At 42.1% G+C, this 14,241-nt stretch overlaps 1 protein-coding gene across 1 annotated transcript; it reads left to right on the top strand.

Annotated features, from left to right (window-relative positions):
• Positions 1-21: 21 nt before the first annotated feature.
• whamm (WASP homolog associated with actin, golgi membranes and microtubules) lies at positions 22-13,561 on the top strand. The gene is made up of 11 exons (XM_080033685.1): positions 22-658; positions 1,808-1,981; positions 2,184-2,334; positions 2,937-3,106; positions 5,025-5,232; positions 7,459-7,643; positions 8,068-8,154; positions 8,276-8,371; positions 9,167-9,569; positions 10,381-10,523; positions 12,168-13,561. Exons 1-11 carry the CDS (start codon positions 71-73, stop codon positions 12,324-12,326), a joined length of 2,364 nt encoding a protein of 787 aa, XP_079889811.1. The 5' UTR covers positions 22-70; the 3' UTR covers positions 12,327-13,561.
• The last annotated feature ends 680 nt before the right edge of the window (positions 13,562-14,241 follow it).

Here is a 14,241-nt window from a genome sequence, read left to right as displayed (position 1 = left end):
CGCAAATGGCCGACGTTGTAAACAGAACCAGCAGCTCCTCCGATGCCAAAGTGAAACGTCCTTTATTAAGATGAATAACGTAGAGTGCGAGCGGTTGGACAGTCTGGAGGGGTGGGTGGCCATCAAAAGTAACTTGTTCGAAGAAACCGAGACGTTTAAGCTCGGTTTCATCGTGCAATGGAGCGTCATCGAGTCCAAGTTCGCCGTCACCTGCCACAACCGGACGCTACAGCGAAACAAACGGAGAGCCGAGGTGTCCCCCGGCGACCCCGACATGAGCTGGGCCGGACTCTTCTCCGTGAGCGAGCTGAAAAACATCCACCAGCATTTCACGTGTGTGGCGGACGTGTTGGGCTCCTGCTTCCCGGACCTGTCAGAGTTCGAGGAGGGCAACATTTGGGACTTGCTCTTTCTGAGCAGAAGGTCGGGACACATCCACCAAGGCGATGGCGACGAAGAGAGAGACCTCGAGACGCCGTGTAGAAAACTCGAGAAATATTTCAGTACGGCCATTGACATCTGCGGACGAAAGATTGTCCTCGACACGTTGTTCACCCAGGACGAGCGGGATGTGGAGGAGTACTTTGAAAACCTCCAGGAGTTCAAGAGGAAGACCATGCAGGACGAGATGGCAAGAGCCAAGGGTCAGCTGAGACAGGTGAGTGAGGGGTGTCACCCACTAATAATACGTCCGTCCATGGTTTCACCACCTGGCTCTGGTATGGGGGGAGAGAGGGATCCAATTAACCACAGGTGCTCACATAGGTGCAAAGACCTTAACTGTAGCTATCAAAGTTTGTTTATTTATCTGCACAACACAACAAATAAATGTGCAGGGCAAATGACATTCTTAAACCTATGGCTTCCTCCAACATTACAACAAATAAGGTGTTAAGGAGACACTACAGAATTTACAACATTAACAAGTCAAAGAGGTTTTAAATGTGTTTGTGGAGGCGAGTATTTAGGCCTACGTCAACTGTGCTTAAATCATTTGTGCACTGAGCGATGCCATTACAAATTGTATTACTATTATGCTATTGTTTTGTTTTGCTCATAAAAAAAATAAACAAACGTATGTTCTTCTCTTGTACTCTGCATCACAGAGTCAGTCTTCAAATCTGTCTTTGAAGCACTCCAATGTGGAAAAGACACATGTAGGATGGTGGACTAGTAGCAAACACACAGTGGTGTCGCAAGTCTAAAATCAGGCCTGCTATGACAAAAATGCAAAATACACTGTTGTTTGTTTGTGTGTTACTGTCAAAGCTCTGCATGTTGCAAAACACCACCAGCGATGGTGTTTTGTTTTTCAGCCAGTAGGGTTTTGCCTGACCTGTGACACACATTTCAACTAAAGCAATTGAACAGAAAACTGTAACTCGAACTATGTGAGAGCTGCCTTGTGGTTCAATGATGGCCAGCAACTCCACGTTTTCAAACCCAGACATATGACACAGTGTATACAGCAGCAGCATCATTAACATCTTTACAATCGAGCGATGCGGTAAATGCCATCTTTATTAAGATCATGTGATGTTTTATTGAGACTGTGTCAAAGATCAGATCTATCTACCTATATCTATCTATTTTTTTGTTGCTTTCTCTATGTCCACTATCGCTTACATCAACTCACCTCATTCTCCTTTATACCTGACTGACAGCGTTTCAGTTATTGATCGTGCTGCAGTCAAGTTGTAATTCGAACAGGAGTGATGTAATAACAAACACATTAATCTTCTCGGATTTCTTTGGGAGGAAAACTAACAGTAACAATGTTGTTTCTGTCTTTTCCATATATTTGCAGCTGCTGCAGAGTCATGGCGCTGCAGGCAGAATGGTGGCACTGCTGGACATCTACGAGGACGAGGACCAAGCCTATAAGGACCTGGTCACCGTGGCTACCACCTTCTTCCAGTATCTGCTGCAGCCTTTCAGAGACATGAGAGAGCTGGCCTGCCTCTACAAGATGGAGATCCTGGTAAACAACTCAGACATGCGTGTGCGTGTGTGTGCGTGCGTGCGTGTGTGTGTGCGTGCGTGCGTGCGTGCGTGCGTGCGTGCGTGCGTGCGTGCGTGCGTGCGTGTGTGTGTGTGTGTGTGTGTGTCTGCTTCTGTGTTTGTATCTGTGGTGTACATTTGGTTAAGCGTCTGAGATAATTCTGTGCGGTTCTTCTCTGCAGAAGTCTTTGGAGTTTGAGGAATTGGGTCCCAAGAGAATCGCAGCGCTGGAGAAGGAGGCAGAGGAGTGGAGAACAAAAGCAGAAGACGCAGTGGCCTCTATTCAGGACATCACGGTCACCTACTTTGCACAGACTTCAAAGGCTCTGGCTGGTATGAGTCGCTTTTTCGCTTTCTTATTTCTCTCATTTGTGTATTGTTGAATAACTTTTATTTGAAATTCCTCCGTACAGAGGGATTTTTTAAAGTATTTCTGGATGGAGGAAAAATGAAGGAATCATTTTCAGCCCTTTCTTCATTTAAATTGGATAAGAATTTCGCTTTGTATTGGCAGCCATCTTTAACATGGGCATTTTGCGTATTACCTCCTTGGTCCGAAGGCAATCAACATCCAGGAACATTTAATGGATACACGTTCTCTACCATCTATATGACTGGCATTTGGAGCTATATTTAGGTTCCCAAAAACCCACCATTTATATAAAGTAACACACATACACCTGTTTGCCTGCTTTGCTGTAAAGTATTCTGAATAAAAGAGGCTGCTAATGGAATGCATATTTGAATAAAATTGAAATGACAACACTCAAATAGGAGTATTCTATGACCTTTTAAATCATTTCAACACCTTTGAACACGTTGATTACATCCACCTTTTTTTTAACAAGTATGCCTGGCTGTTATTCCTTTGTTGCTTGTTTTTTTGTGATTTGTACCTACAGTGTGTTAACATACATTGTGCTTTGTGTGTGCAGCTATGTCAAAGCAGATGGAGGAGGATAAGAGTCGCTTTGGTGCTGCTGCCTGGGCGTCTGCTGCTCCCAGACTGGAGAAACTGCGCTTCCTGTTAGCCAAAGAAACACTGCAGCACATGAGAACCACAGAGATGTGTCTCAACCGCAAGAAGGACGGCATCAGAGAAAGGGTGCGTCTCTTGTTACCACAACGCACAACTTAAATAAATTTATGTAATTAGTCGGCACATTCCTTAAAGGCGCAGTGTGCGATTCTGAGGAACACTTCTTGTCGAAATCAGTTTTTGTCAAAATCAGTGAATATCTCCTCGTGATCTGCTATCTGTCTGTACTGTGTGTGCATTGTGCACTGAAATAAAAGCTAGTGTTTATACAGCCTAGACACTGTAAACTGCTATGTAAACAAAGGCGGCCCACCGTAGCGCACAAACAGTACGGACAGATAGCCTATCGTGAGGAGATATTTACTGATTTTGGCAAAAAGTGATTTTGACAAAAAGCGTTCTCCGGAGTCCAGACTCCACCTTTAATGCTGTGTTGGACTTTGTTGAAACTGTGGTAAGGATGTAGTTGTCATTCACATCTTAATTTTCAGTGCCAGAGCCGACACTGCTTTGGCATTAGTTATGAGGTGCATTCAGAAATGGTGCCCTTCTTGCTCTATTTGATCTTTCACTTGGTATTCCAGTCCGATGTGGATCTCTGCTGGCTGCTGTAGCCCTCTGATCTATTTATAAAGCCTCTCCAAAAAAACACAGAGAATCCCTTGGATACAGCCCCAAAACCTGCATGTGTTAATAAGTGAGTTCTCCTCAGTTTATATTTGTAACTTAAACATGCACACTACATCTGTGAGTGTATGGGCCATGGAGGCTGTGGGCATATTTCTAATGTCAGTATCAGAGTAGTCGGCTGAAGGGCGTCAGTCTTCACATATGAGCTTTTCAGGAAGACAACACCTTCAGCATCTGTAACTTCATGTGGCTGCATTATTCATCTCATTAAGCTCTTTGAGCAAAAAAGCCTTTACATGAGCCTTTACCAAGACAGCGGTGTGCAAGTGTTTATAATGACATCAGGAAGATACATAACACGTTGGCGACACCCCTACATTTTGTGTGTGTGTGTATGTGTGTGTGTGTGTGTGTCAGCTGTGAGGTCACACACCACACATCAACTATACTTAAAGAGGACCTATGATGCTTTTTGACTTTTATGACCTATAAACGTTGTTATGATGATTCATAGTCATGCTTAACCATACTAAATTATCAAATAATGACTTACATGCATTTCGACGTATTCCCTGCTGACCGTCTGGGGTGTCTGTGCAGAGCACTAAACACTATTCTAGCCAGTCGAGAAGTCACGTCTTCAAAGCGGTCTACCCTTTCATAATTCGTGACGTCGCATAAAAATTTGTGACGTGACCACGCGGATGTTTCCATGTATGGTAATGCTGTCACTTCCCTGTTCGCGTCTGCCTCGCGCCCTTATAGGTCCATGCTCGCGCTTCCCGCCACTGAAAGTGTTCCGGAAGGAAGGTAACCAATCACAACGGAGTGGGGTTTGCAAGAGGGGGGGAGGGTAGCGGAGATGGCCGATGCACAGGCGGAGGGAGCGGAGATTGCCGAAGCACACACACTCAAGTGTTGACAGGACGTGCTGGATCGCCAAAATAAGAGAAAGAGCTTCCCGAAAATCTACATAGTTTTTTGTGATGTGATTCGTGTCAGGTTGCTCTATAGCAGTGTAAAACAAGAAATTAAGACCAGAAAAGTAGTATAATAGGTCCTCTTTAACATTACCAGTCCTACCTGCAGGTAACTGTTAGTTTCAGCACATTTCATCACATTATGAAAATCAACATGCAGAGAGGAAAACTTGAATGGGTTATCCATCACGCACACACTGGCTCAATTTCTTATGCCAAAATGTTTTTTTTTTAAAGAATTGGTAATTTAGTTGAGTAGCTACTGTTTTGAAAACTCTTTGTGGTCATGTTCAAAGACAAAAAGTGGTCAACAATAAGTATGCAGACCAGTATGTTGCCGTGAGTGACATTTTGTTTCTTTTGTTGTGGTGCAGATGAGCAGCCTGTCTGGCAGTGAGGAGAGCCACAGAGCTGACCCCAGGTCTGCCGGTGAGGACGGGCAGCAGCAGGACACAGTGGACCAGCTGGAGATGCACTTCTATGAAACCCAGCTAGAACTGTACGACACCAAGTTTGAGATCCTGAAGAACGAGGAGCAGCTGCTGATGGCCCAGATAGACTCGCTGCGACGGCAAATGAAAGGTACGTTCACATGTGGTGAACGGCAGACGTGAAGGCTACGTCTGATTTATAGACGGAGAAGAAAAGGATGTCCGTGTATAATCAGAATTTTCAGAAATCATAATACGGTACCAGAAGGGTTAGGTAATACATAGCGATATGGAGAGTAAAAAGGACAAGGTTGTCTCACACTGTGAAGCCGTGATGGGAATATAAAGGTCCTCACACAAATTGCCGTCTGTGTGCCTGTGTTTTAAATGAATGCGCTAATGCAGTGAATGTCTGCAAAAAATACAAAACACTTTTAACAGCTAATGCTTTGCAGCCTAAAAGCCTTGCATTAAATATTAGCTCATATAAGTGATTATTATTCTTTTGCTTACATTTATTCACATTTTAGTAAATTGGCACCATAAAAAGTGTCTCGGTAAAGAAAGCGAGAGGTCACAGAAGAATATGACACGTTGAAAATCAAAGGAGGCTGCTGAGTTTACCTGGTCTTTGAGTAGAGTTCAACGTTTATATGAGTTTATATTATATTATGTAAATGAAACACTCATTAGTAGGTAAGAACATTCCTTATGCCCTTGTCAGAATATATGAATATTTTTACCCGCAGAGAGACTCACCAGCTCTGACTCACAACTGACAAAGGGTCACCCCTTTTTTATGACAAACAAATAATTTGCTTAAGGCATTAAAACAAGAAATTAAATTGTGTATTTACATAAGCTGGACTAGTTAGACAACTCCAAAAAATGGTCAGCAATGGAATTTCTCCCTTTATATCTAATTGACTGCTGCAACTATACTTTCCCTCACCAGGCCTGCCCAGACAAATGACTGGGCCCCTGAAAAGGTCCAGTCATTGGGCCCCCTTTACTCATACTGAACTTGTATCAATGTGCATGATGCGCTTATTCCTACATAAACACACACCTGTACACAGGGCCGGTTCTAGCCAGTCAGATTAGGGTGGGCTACTGGAAATAATAGTAGGCAGAGATAGCAGCGCGCGAGTGGAATTTCTTTGCTCTTGCAAGATCTCTGCACCTGCTTTTTGGCACATTTACTGTAACATTTACTGTAATGTAAGCTTTTAGACACACCAATGCTGTAGGGGGGGTTTACCATGATAGCACTGCTACCAGAAGCTTTCCTCATCAGTATAACAACCATCTGCTACCTTCGTTTAAAGGCTAAATATGTAATTTTCTTATTTTCTTAGAAAATAATAGATAAAATAGATATAGAATAGATATAAAATATCCACTTCTGCTAGCAAAAATACTGATATTAAGGAATTTTCAGGGGGTCTAAAACCCTTGAAAGTTCCCTCTCTTTTTCCTTTCTTTTCTGGTACCCTGATTTATGTCCAGGTCCTGGCATCACTGAGCTTGCTAGGTTAGCTTGCTCACCATCAATACATAGCTAACGCTTGTTTGGTTAAAGCTGCTGCATGCAACAGTTTTGAGGGGGAAAAAACGACCCATGATACTTTTAGTTTTTCAATATAAAATGTGATATATTTTACCCAAGTAACAATGAAAAAAATATTTTATTTTATTATAGAAAGTTCTCTTGCAAATATAGTGTTCATAATAAAGGTTGGCTAAATTAAGTAATTGCTAAAAAAAAACAGCCCCCCCTGGTGGCTGGGCCCTAGATAGCTTTCCCACTTTCTACCCCTAATGGGCGGCCCTGTCCCTCACTACCACCAGAAAAAGAAATAATCAGATTTCTTAGGTGCATCATGTACACTATATGACGTCTGTAGTTGTCATCAGACTGAGCTCTGTTTTGTGTGAACTTCCATTGTTGTGAGGCTGCACATCCTTGTATGTCTGAAACGGCATTTAACATAGTCAAACACACAGTACATACATGTTTACATCAGTGATACATTGAGGTGACATCATTGAAGCTGATTTTCCTAATGAATTCCGCTGGATAGGGGGCGCCCTTAGCTCAGTTAGGAGGGCGTCCCCCCCCGGGCCGGGCCCAGCAGCAGACCCGGGTTCGATTCCCGCCCGCGGTCGTTCTCTGCATGTCACTCCCCTCTCTGCCCCATTTCACCTCTGTCTCTCTGCACTATCAATAAAGCATAAAAATGCCCAAAAAATATCTTAAAAAAAAAAAGAATCTCTGCTAGATCATGTCCAAGCCCGACTGACAATGTAGATTTTAAACATGTTTGGAGCACTTTTTTTGATTAGTTTTTCGGTGGACTGCGCTCTGTGTTTTTAGAACTGAAGGATGAGGTGGTGTACTACGATGTGTGTGAGGATCAAGAGGAGCTGCAGAGCTTGGTCCACACAGCTATTCAACAGGCAGAACCTCCACCGCTCGTTCAGCTCAAGAGACGCCTTCAGACCCTGGAGACCAAGAGAGGCAACATATGTGCCCGGAGAGCCTATCTCCGCAACAAAAAGGTCTGTGCCAGTACCATTGACATCTATTCACTTTCAGAGGACACTGTTGAAGCCAATTATGTAATATTGGTCTATAATGTAATAATTAAAAACAATTTAAATGTAATAAAAGAAGCTCTAGTTACTTGACAATAACATGCTAACATGTTTGAACCAATAATGTTATAACTTTTTGCTAGTAATGTTATACATTATTGGCAAAATGTTATTATATACATTTTGGGCAAGTGACTGCATTATCGGCTCTTCATTACTTTAAGAACAGACAAATTATAACTTTATCAGCCTGTATTACATTATTGGCTGCTACAGACACTGTGTCTCGACGAAAGGGATTTTAGCTGCATTTATGTGACTGTGGCTTGTGTACATTTCAAACTGTAGTTGGGTATTTTAATGTATTTTTTTTTTAATTAATTTTTAGGATCAGTGCAAGGAGGCTAACGAGCAGAAGCAGCTGCCCGCCAAGCAGAGCTCCATACTCTTCAATCAGCATCATCAGATCCACCTGGTACGTCACCACGGTAACAAGAGCCGAGCCCCATGGAGTCGCTCTCGCACCGGCAGACACAGTAGAACTAAAGCGGATCGGACGTTTTAACCTCTTTTAATACTCTCACCTCTGTCGCTAGAAACGAGAACAGAAGAAAGTGGAGGAGCAGACCAGGAAACAGTTTGTGGACCAGGAGCGGGAGAAGACTCTGAGCAGATTACGATCCTTTAGAGAGGTCAGGCTCACTCATTGTCTCCGCTTCCATTATTAAATATCCCCCCCCCCCCTCAAGAGGCTCCTGCTTCATACATGCTTAATTGCTAAACTGCCATTGTGAACATGGAACACATTATACCTGCTAAGCATTCAGCATGTTGGCATTAAGCTCCAAAAACTGCAGAGTCTTTATCCTGTAGGAAGTTAGTGTGATTACATAGGTGATTGCTTATGATAAGACTACAGACTTGATACCATAGCCTATTTGTAATTGTTCATTAGGTCTACTTATAATATTGTTATATCAGAAAATCAGTGGGTTCAGAATTATTCATATTGAAGTAGCCTACTGCTCTTAGTTTTTTCTGCAGGAATGGTTATGATAGGTACTGTACTTGAGTCGACAAAGCCCACTAATAATAAGGGGTGTGTGTGTGTGTGTGTGTGTGTGTGTGTGTGTGTGTGTGTGTGTGTGTGTGTGTGTGTGTGTGTGTGTGTGTGTGTGTGTGTGTGTGTGTGTGTGTGTGTGTGTGTGTGTGTGTGTGTGTGTGTGTGTGTGTGTGCGCGCGTGCTTGTTATTCTGTGGGTGAATATGTATGTGTTTTGTGCATATCCCCTCTGTCACTCCAGTTTAATCCTAAATCACTGAGCTCTATTTAAAAAGGGGGGAAACAATCACATTAGACACATTAGTTGCTTGGGCTGCGTCATGTGTTTTTTTGCCGTCTCTCTCAGAACATTAAGGAGAGATAATGTCGTTTATCTCTAAAAGCCTTTTTTTTCATTCTCCACTATTCTACCACCTTTTTTAAAGAAACGACATGGCCAGTATATACTGAAGACTCCTCAGTCCAGGACGTCTCCGTCTTCAGAAGTCTCCATGTGTCCCTCCCAGCCTCTGTCCATCATCAGCCTGGGTCCCTCCGAAGGACCGCCTTCCGTCCGTCCCGCACCTAGACGCACTAAACCACCCAGGAAACAGCGGCCTAAAGACATCCCTGTCCAAATCTACGCTGCACCTCCACCACTGCCTTCCACATTAACCTGTCCTACTGTGCCTCCTCCTCCTCCACCCCCTCCTCCTCCTCCACCCCCTCCTCCACCCATGCCCCATGCCTTTCCTCCTCCACCTGGACAAGCTGAAGACACGCCGATGGCTCTTAGTGAAAAAGAGGACCCTCCTTTCCCAGCCAAGAACATGCTCAAACAGAATACAGGTGAGAGTGGGATACATGCATGATTCATTCTGCGATTCAGGAGAATGCTTGTTGGCAAAAAAAAATGTATGTAAAAAACAGTGAATATCTCCTCACCATGCAAGCTACCTGTCATTTTATGTATGAAAATATGCTGTTCATACAAAGCCTAATACGCTCAGTAAACTGGTATGTACACAATGGGTATGTAAACAAAGCGGACCCATCGTAGCTTGCAACATGCCCATTTTACAGAGTCTAGGCTACTATTAACATTGGATTCCTCTTCAGGGCGCACACAGTACGGACAGGTAGCGGATGGTGAGGAGATATTCACTGATTTGGACGACAAGCATTCTCCAGAATTGCTGACTCCGCCTTTAAGTGTCTGTAATAAATTACAATGTTGGATTTGGGGAGAAATATCCTCATGTTCATTTATTGGAAAAACACAACAGATGAAGATATGTGAATTTATCTAACTGCAGAGAGTATGTGAGAGTGAATGTGTGTTTGCTCAAGCCTGTACATGGTGTTCTGCCCTCAATTCCCATATTCCCCCATGAGGCCATAGGAGGCTTTTCACGTCACTTGTGGTCCTGCTGATGTACACTCTCAGCGCCAGGGAGATTGGAACATCCAATAACTGTTAAATTTATTTATTTATTTTTTCATTCAAGAGGAACCTCTTTTTTTTTTGGAATTGTACACCAGTGATAGTCTGTTTTATTGTGAACATGTTCATAAGCTGTGAAATGACATGAAATGAGTGCACCTTCTTCCATCATTGTAAAAGTGTATTTTTTCTCTCTTTCTTGTTGTATCACTGTAGGATCAATGGATGAAGTATTGGCCTCATTGCAGCGTGGACAGAGTCAGCTTAGAAAGGTCCCAGCTCCCAGGACAGGACCCCCTGCTGGAGACACCAGGAGCTCTCTGATGTCTGCCATCCGTATGGGAGTCACCTTAAAGAAGGTCAGACTTTCTGCTGGACTAAGCTAGGCAAATATATTGACCAATATAGTTCATTTCCGGTACAATGTATCGTGTTTGTCATCTGATAGGTAAATGCCAAACCGGGTAATTCAGAAACAGTGTCACCAATATTTAGTTTGTTCAATGAGAGCACTGAAAAGTAGATTCTTGAAAAAAAACAAATGTTAAAGATCTGTATCAACATTGATATTTCATTATCCGAACTCCCCAAATTGATCAGAATAGGCCTAAAAAAATCTCAGTTGAGTGAAATTCATTATTATTATTCTAAGTGTAGGCCTGAAGCATGGTATTTGTTGCTTAATGATGTCATTGCTGGCAACTGTAGTTCATTTTGAGTCAGTCTCAAAATGATCAATACGCCTCCTTCCTGCTGTAAATCCCTATTATTGCACCAAACGTTCAACTAATTACACTTCTGAAAAGAGTCCCCAACCACTGCAAATCCTATTTATTTTTTCCTGTTTGAATAACGTTTGCTAAAACCTACAATGAGCAGAAGCTTTAGGAATTGATTCCGCCTTTTGAAACTAAAAGTCTATATACATTTGTGACACCGTTTTATAGATTTCATCTCTAAAATTTAGACCGGAGAAGTAGGAACGCTTTGTTTTGGTCTTTTGTGGGAGGATTTGTCGACAACAAAAAAATCAATGATAACCGGTATTATCCTTACCATAGAAGAGTTTGATTTTATTGTGCGTGGTTTAGGGCTGCAACTAACGATTATTTTGATAATCGATTAATCTGTCGATTATTTTCTCGATTAATCGATTATTAATCGATTAGTGTTTTGGTCCGTAAAATGGTGAAAAACGTTGATCAATTTTCCAAAGCCCATGTTGACGTCCTCAAATATATTATGTCCAAAACACAAAAATATTTCAGTTTACTGTCATAATAGGATTAAAGAAACCAGAAAATATTCACATTTGAGAAGCTGAAATCAGAGAATTTGGATTTTTTTTTATTAAAAAATTACTCGAAACGATTAATCGATTATCAAAATAGTTGTCGATTATTTTAATAATCAATTTGTCGATTAATCGTTGCAGCTCTAGCATGGTTTATGTGAATGTGTGTGTCATGTGAGACATTTCATCACAATATTTTAATTGGTAAACAAGGAATAACAGAAGGCAAATTCAGTTTGAAAGACAAATAAGTGAAATGTCCACAGGCTCTTTTTTCAGGCTTTTCAAATGATGTTCATTAACATCATAAAAGGAGCAGTACTGAATTACAAATGTTAGGAAAAGTACTCGTTCAGTCTAACCAGCTGAAGGCCAGCTCTTTGTTTAACACTTGTTTTGTTATTTGTTGTTTAATTGGGACGTGTTGCATTTGTGAATACTAGGTTTTATTGCATGTTCATAACTGAAAGAAAACACGTGCAAGCCCAGGGGGGATCATTTGTTTCTGAAATTCTACAACAATGTTGGCAATTTAGAAAAATTATATTTAGTTAGTTTTTACTGGGACACATTCTATCCATGTGTCCCAGTAAGTCATGATGGCATGATGTTTCAGCTAACAAGTTGTCTGTTTGTGATCCAAGGCTTGTAGTATTTATTTCATTTAACATGGTATTTGGTATTAAATTGAGTCTTTGTGTTGCTGTAGGTGGTTGCTGGCCGTGCAGAATTGCCGACCAGTGAAGACAATGATCTGGAGCGCAGCATCAAAGCCGCCATGATGAGAATGAAGAAGGTGGCATCCGACTCTGACTCTGACGACAGAGACGACGACGACGACAAACAGAGTACAGACTGGGACAGCTAAGAGTACACACACACACACACACAGAGGCAGAAACACTCATAAACACTCCGACGACGTTTTTCTCATACATTACCCCCTGCTAGTTTCTTCATGGCTTACGTTGCTGCCAAATTTTCCCCCAAAAGGCTTCTTCTTTGACGAAACATGGAATGACGCCACCTATGACTTCAACGTAGCAGTTTGTTGGAGTCAGAAATAATCATGTTGGTCTGCTCAAAACAGCACCCAGAGTTGGGCAATTATGACATCCCACACTGTTCCAATCAGAATCAGTCTCATGATCTAACGCAGTTGGGTTTGCTGAGAAACCTCAAACTGAGCTAACGAGCCGTTGTGCTCCAGCGCTCGTTAAGAAGAAAAAGCCCCAGCAGTAGTGCTGTACAACAAAATGTAAATGATTGAATTTTTCCCAACTCGTGTGAGTCTGTCCAACAGCAGGGGAGTTGCAGCAGTCGAATACTGCCACACTACACAACACGACTCCGCTGTCGCAAACACTATTCTTCAGGCTTTGCTGAGTCCAAGCTCAGCTGACTTATATTATTTTGAATGTATTTAAATCTGATAAGAGATTTTAACTTGAATTCTCCTCAACAAGGGCTTCTGCAAACTGAGTTTTGTAGTTTTTGTTGCATTTTACATTAAACAAAGGGAGATGTCCTGAGGCGCAGCACTGTTAATTAATCACAGCCCACATGTCTAAAGTATGCGTTGCGTTTGTTTTACTGTTTGATGCACTGTCCTATCCTTGTTTTTCTTTTCGTGTCAGAAATGTGTTCCGACTTTTTTAGGTGCAATTTATACTTCATACAGCATACTATTTCTTCTACTATCATGCCATAATAAACGAGGTGACAGATAATGCTAGATTAATTTGCTTTCTAGTAAACGATACCCCCTTGTGATTACATAATTGCTCATATGTACTCATCTATGTCTATTAATGGTCTAATATAACAGGTTATTGTTGTTTAGGGCAAACTTAAGACCTTTTGAACCAGTGACACAGAAGCACTTGACTTACCTGAAAAAGATGAAGGCTATGATGTATTATGTGCAAAAAATACAATACTGTGTGTATGTACTGTATGTCAAACGGAACTAAAATGGTTTGCAAAGGCAAATTATTAATTACTGCACTTTTGAATGTTCACAGATATGAAACTTATTGCAGTGTGTTAGAGGGTCTGATGAGGCTCAAACACACTTGTACTGCTGTTTTAATAATAAAACAAGACGCATTGGATAAATTTAAAATCTGTTGATGTGAGATCTTTTCCTTACCATCTGACCCTGGGGAACTCTCATGCTGTTCCCGGATCTACGCAGGTTAGCTCTACTGATCCCCCTGTTCTTTCTATTAGTCACATCATCTGAAGAGGGGTTTTATCAACCTGTGCCTATGAGTGTGCTTTGGCGGATCTCTGTAGCCCACATGATGATGAGTCATATTGTAATATCAAATCCTGGCAGCCGTCGCTATCACACTTATATCTCTCCTGCAGTGACGGATCACACATCCCCAGCCAGATGTGATTGGGTTTGTTCAGCTCTGTGTGTTTGGAGAGCAGAGGGAGTTCTGGCTGTTTTCAAACGCCCGTGTGTGTGTGTGTGTATGTGTGTGTGTGTAATTTATCGGTATCAGGTGGAAGACGGGTTCATTGGCCTTGGGGAATACACATGGTGGGCACTTAAGAAGAACCCACCGATCGAGCATCAACATGAAATTCCCCTGCCTGTTACTATGGTAACAGGAAGTCTTTGTGGTAGTGGCCTGCACTACCATCTCTCTATATATCTCTCTATGTCTCTTTCCCTCTGTCTGACTCTCTGACACATGTACAAAGCAGCATCATCTCTTGATGTTTCACCAACTCGCCCACACATCACCAGTCAGTCACATAGTGAGATTTGA

The sequence above is a fragment of the Ammodytes marinus genome, assembly GCF_949987685.1.
Source record: "Ammodytes marinus genome assembly, chromosome: 1".
Lineage (NCBI taxonomy): Eukaryota > Metazoa > Chordata > Actinopteri > Uranoscopiformes > Ammodytidae > Ammodytes > Ammodytes marinus.
Note: the sequence above shows the minus strand (reverse complement) of the source record. Positions and strands in the feature narration are given on the sequence as shown.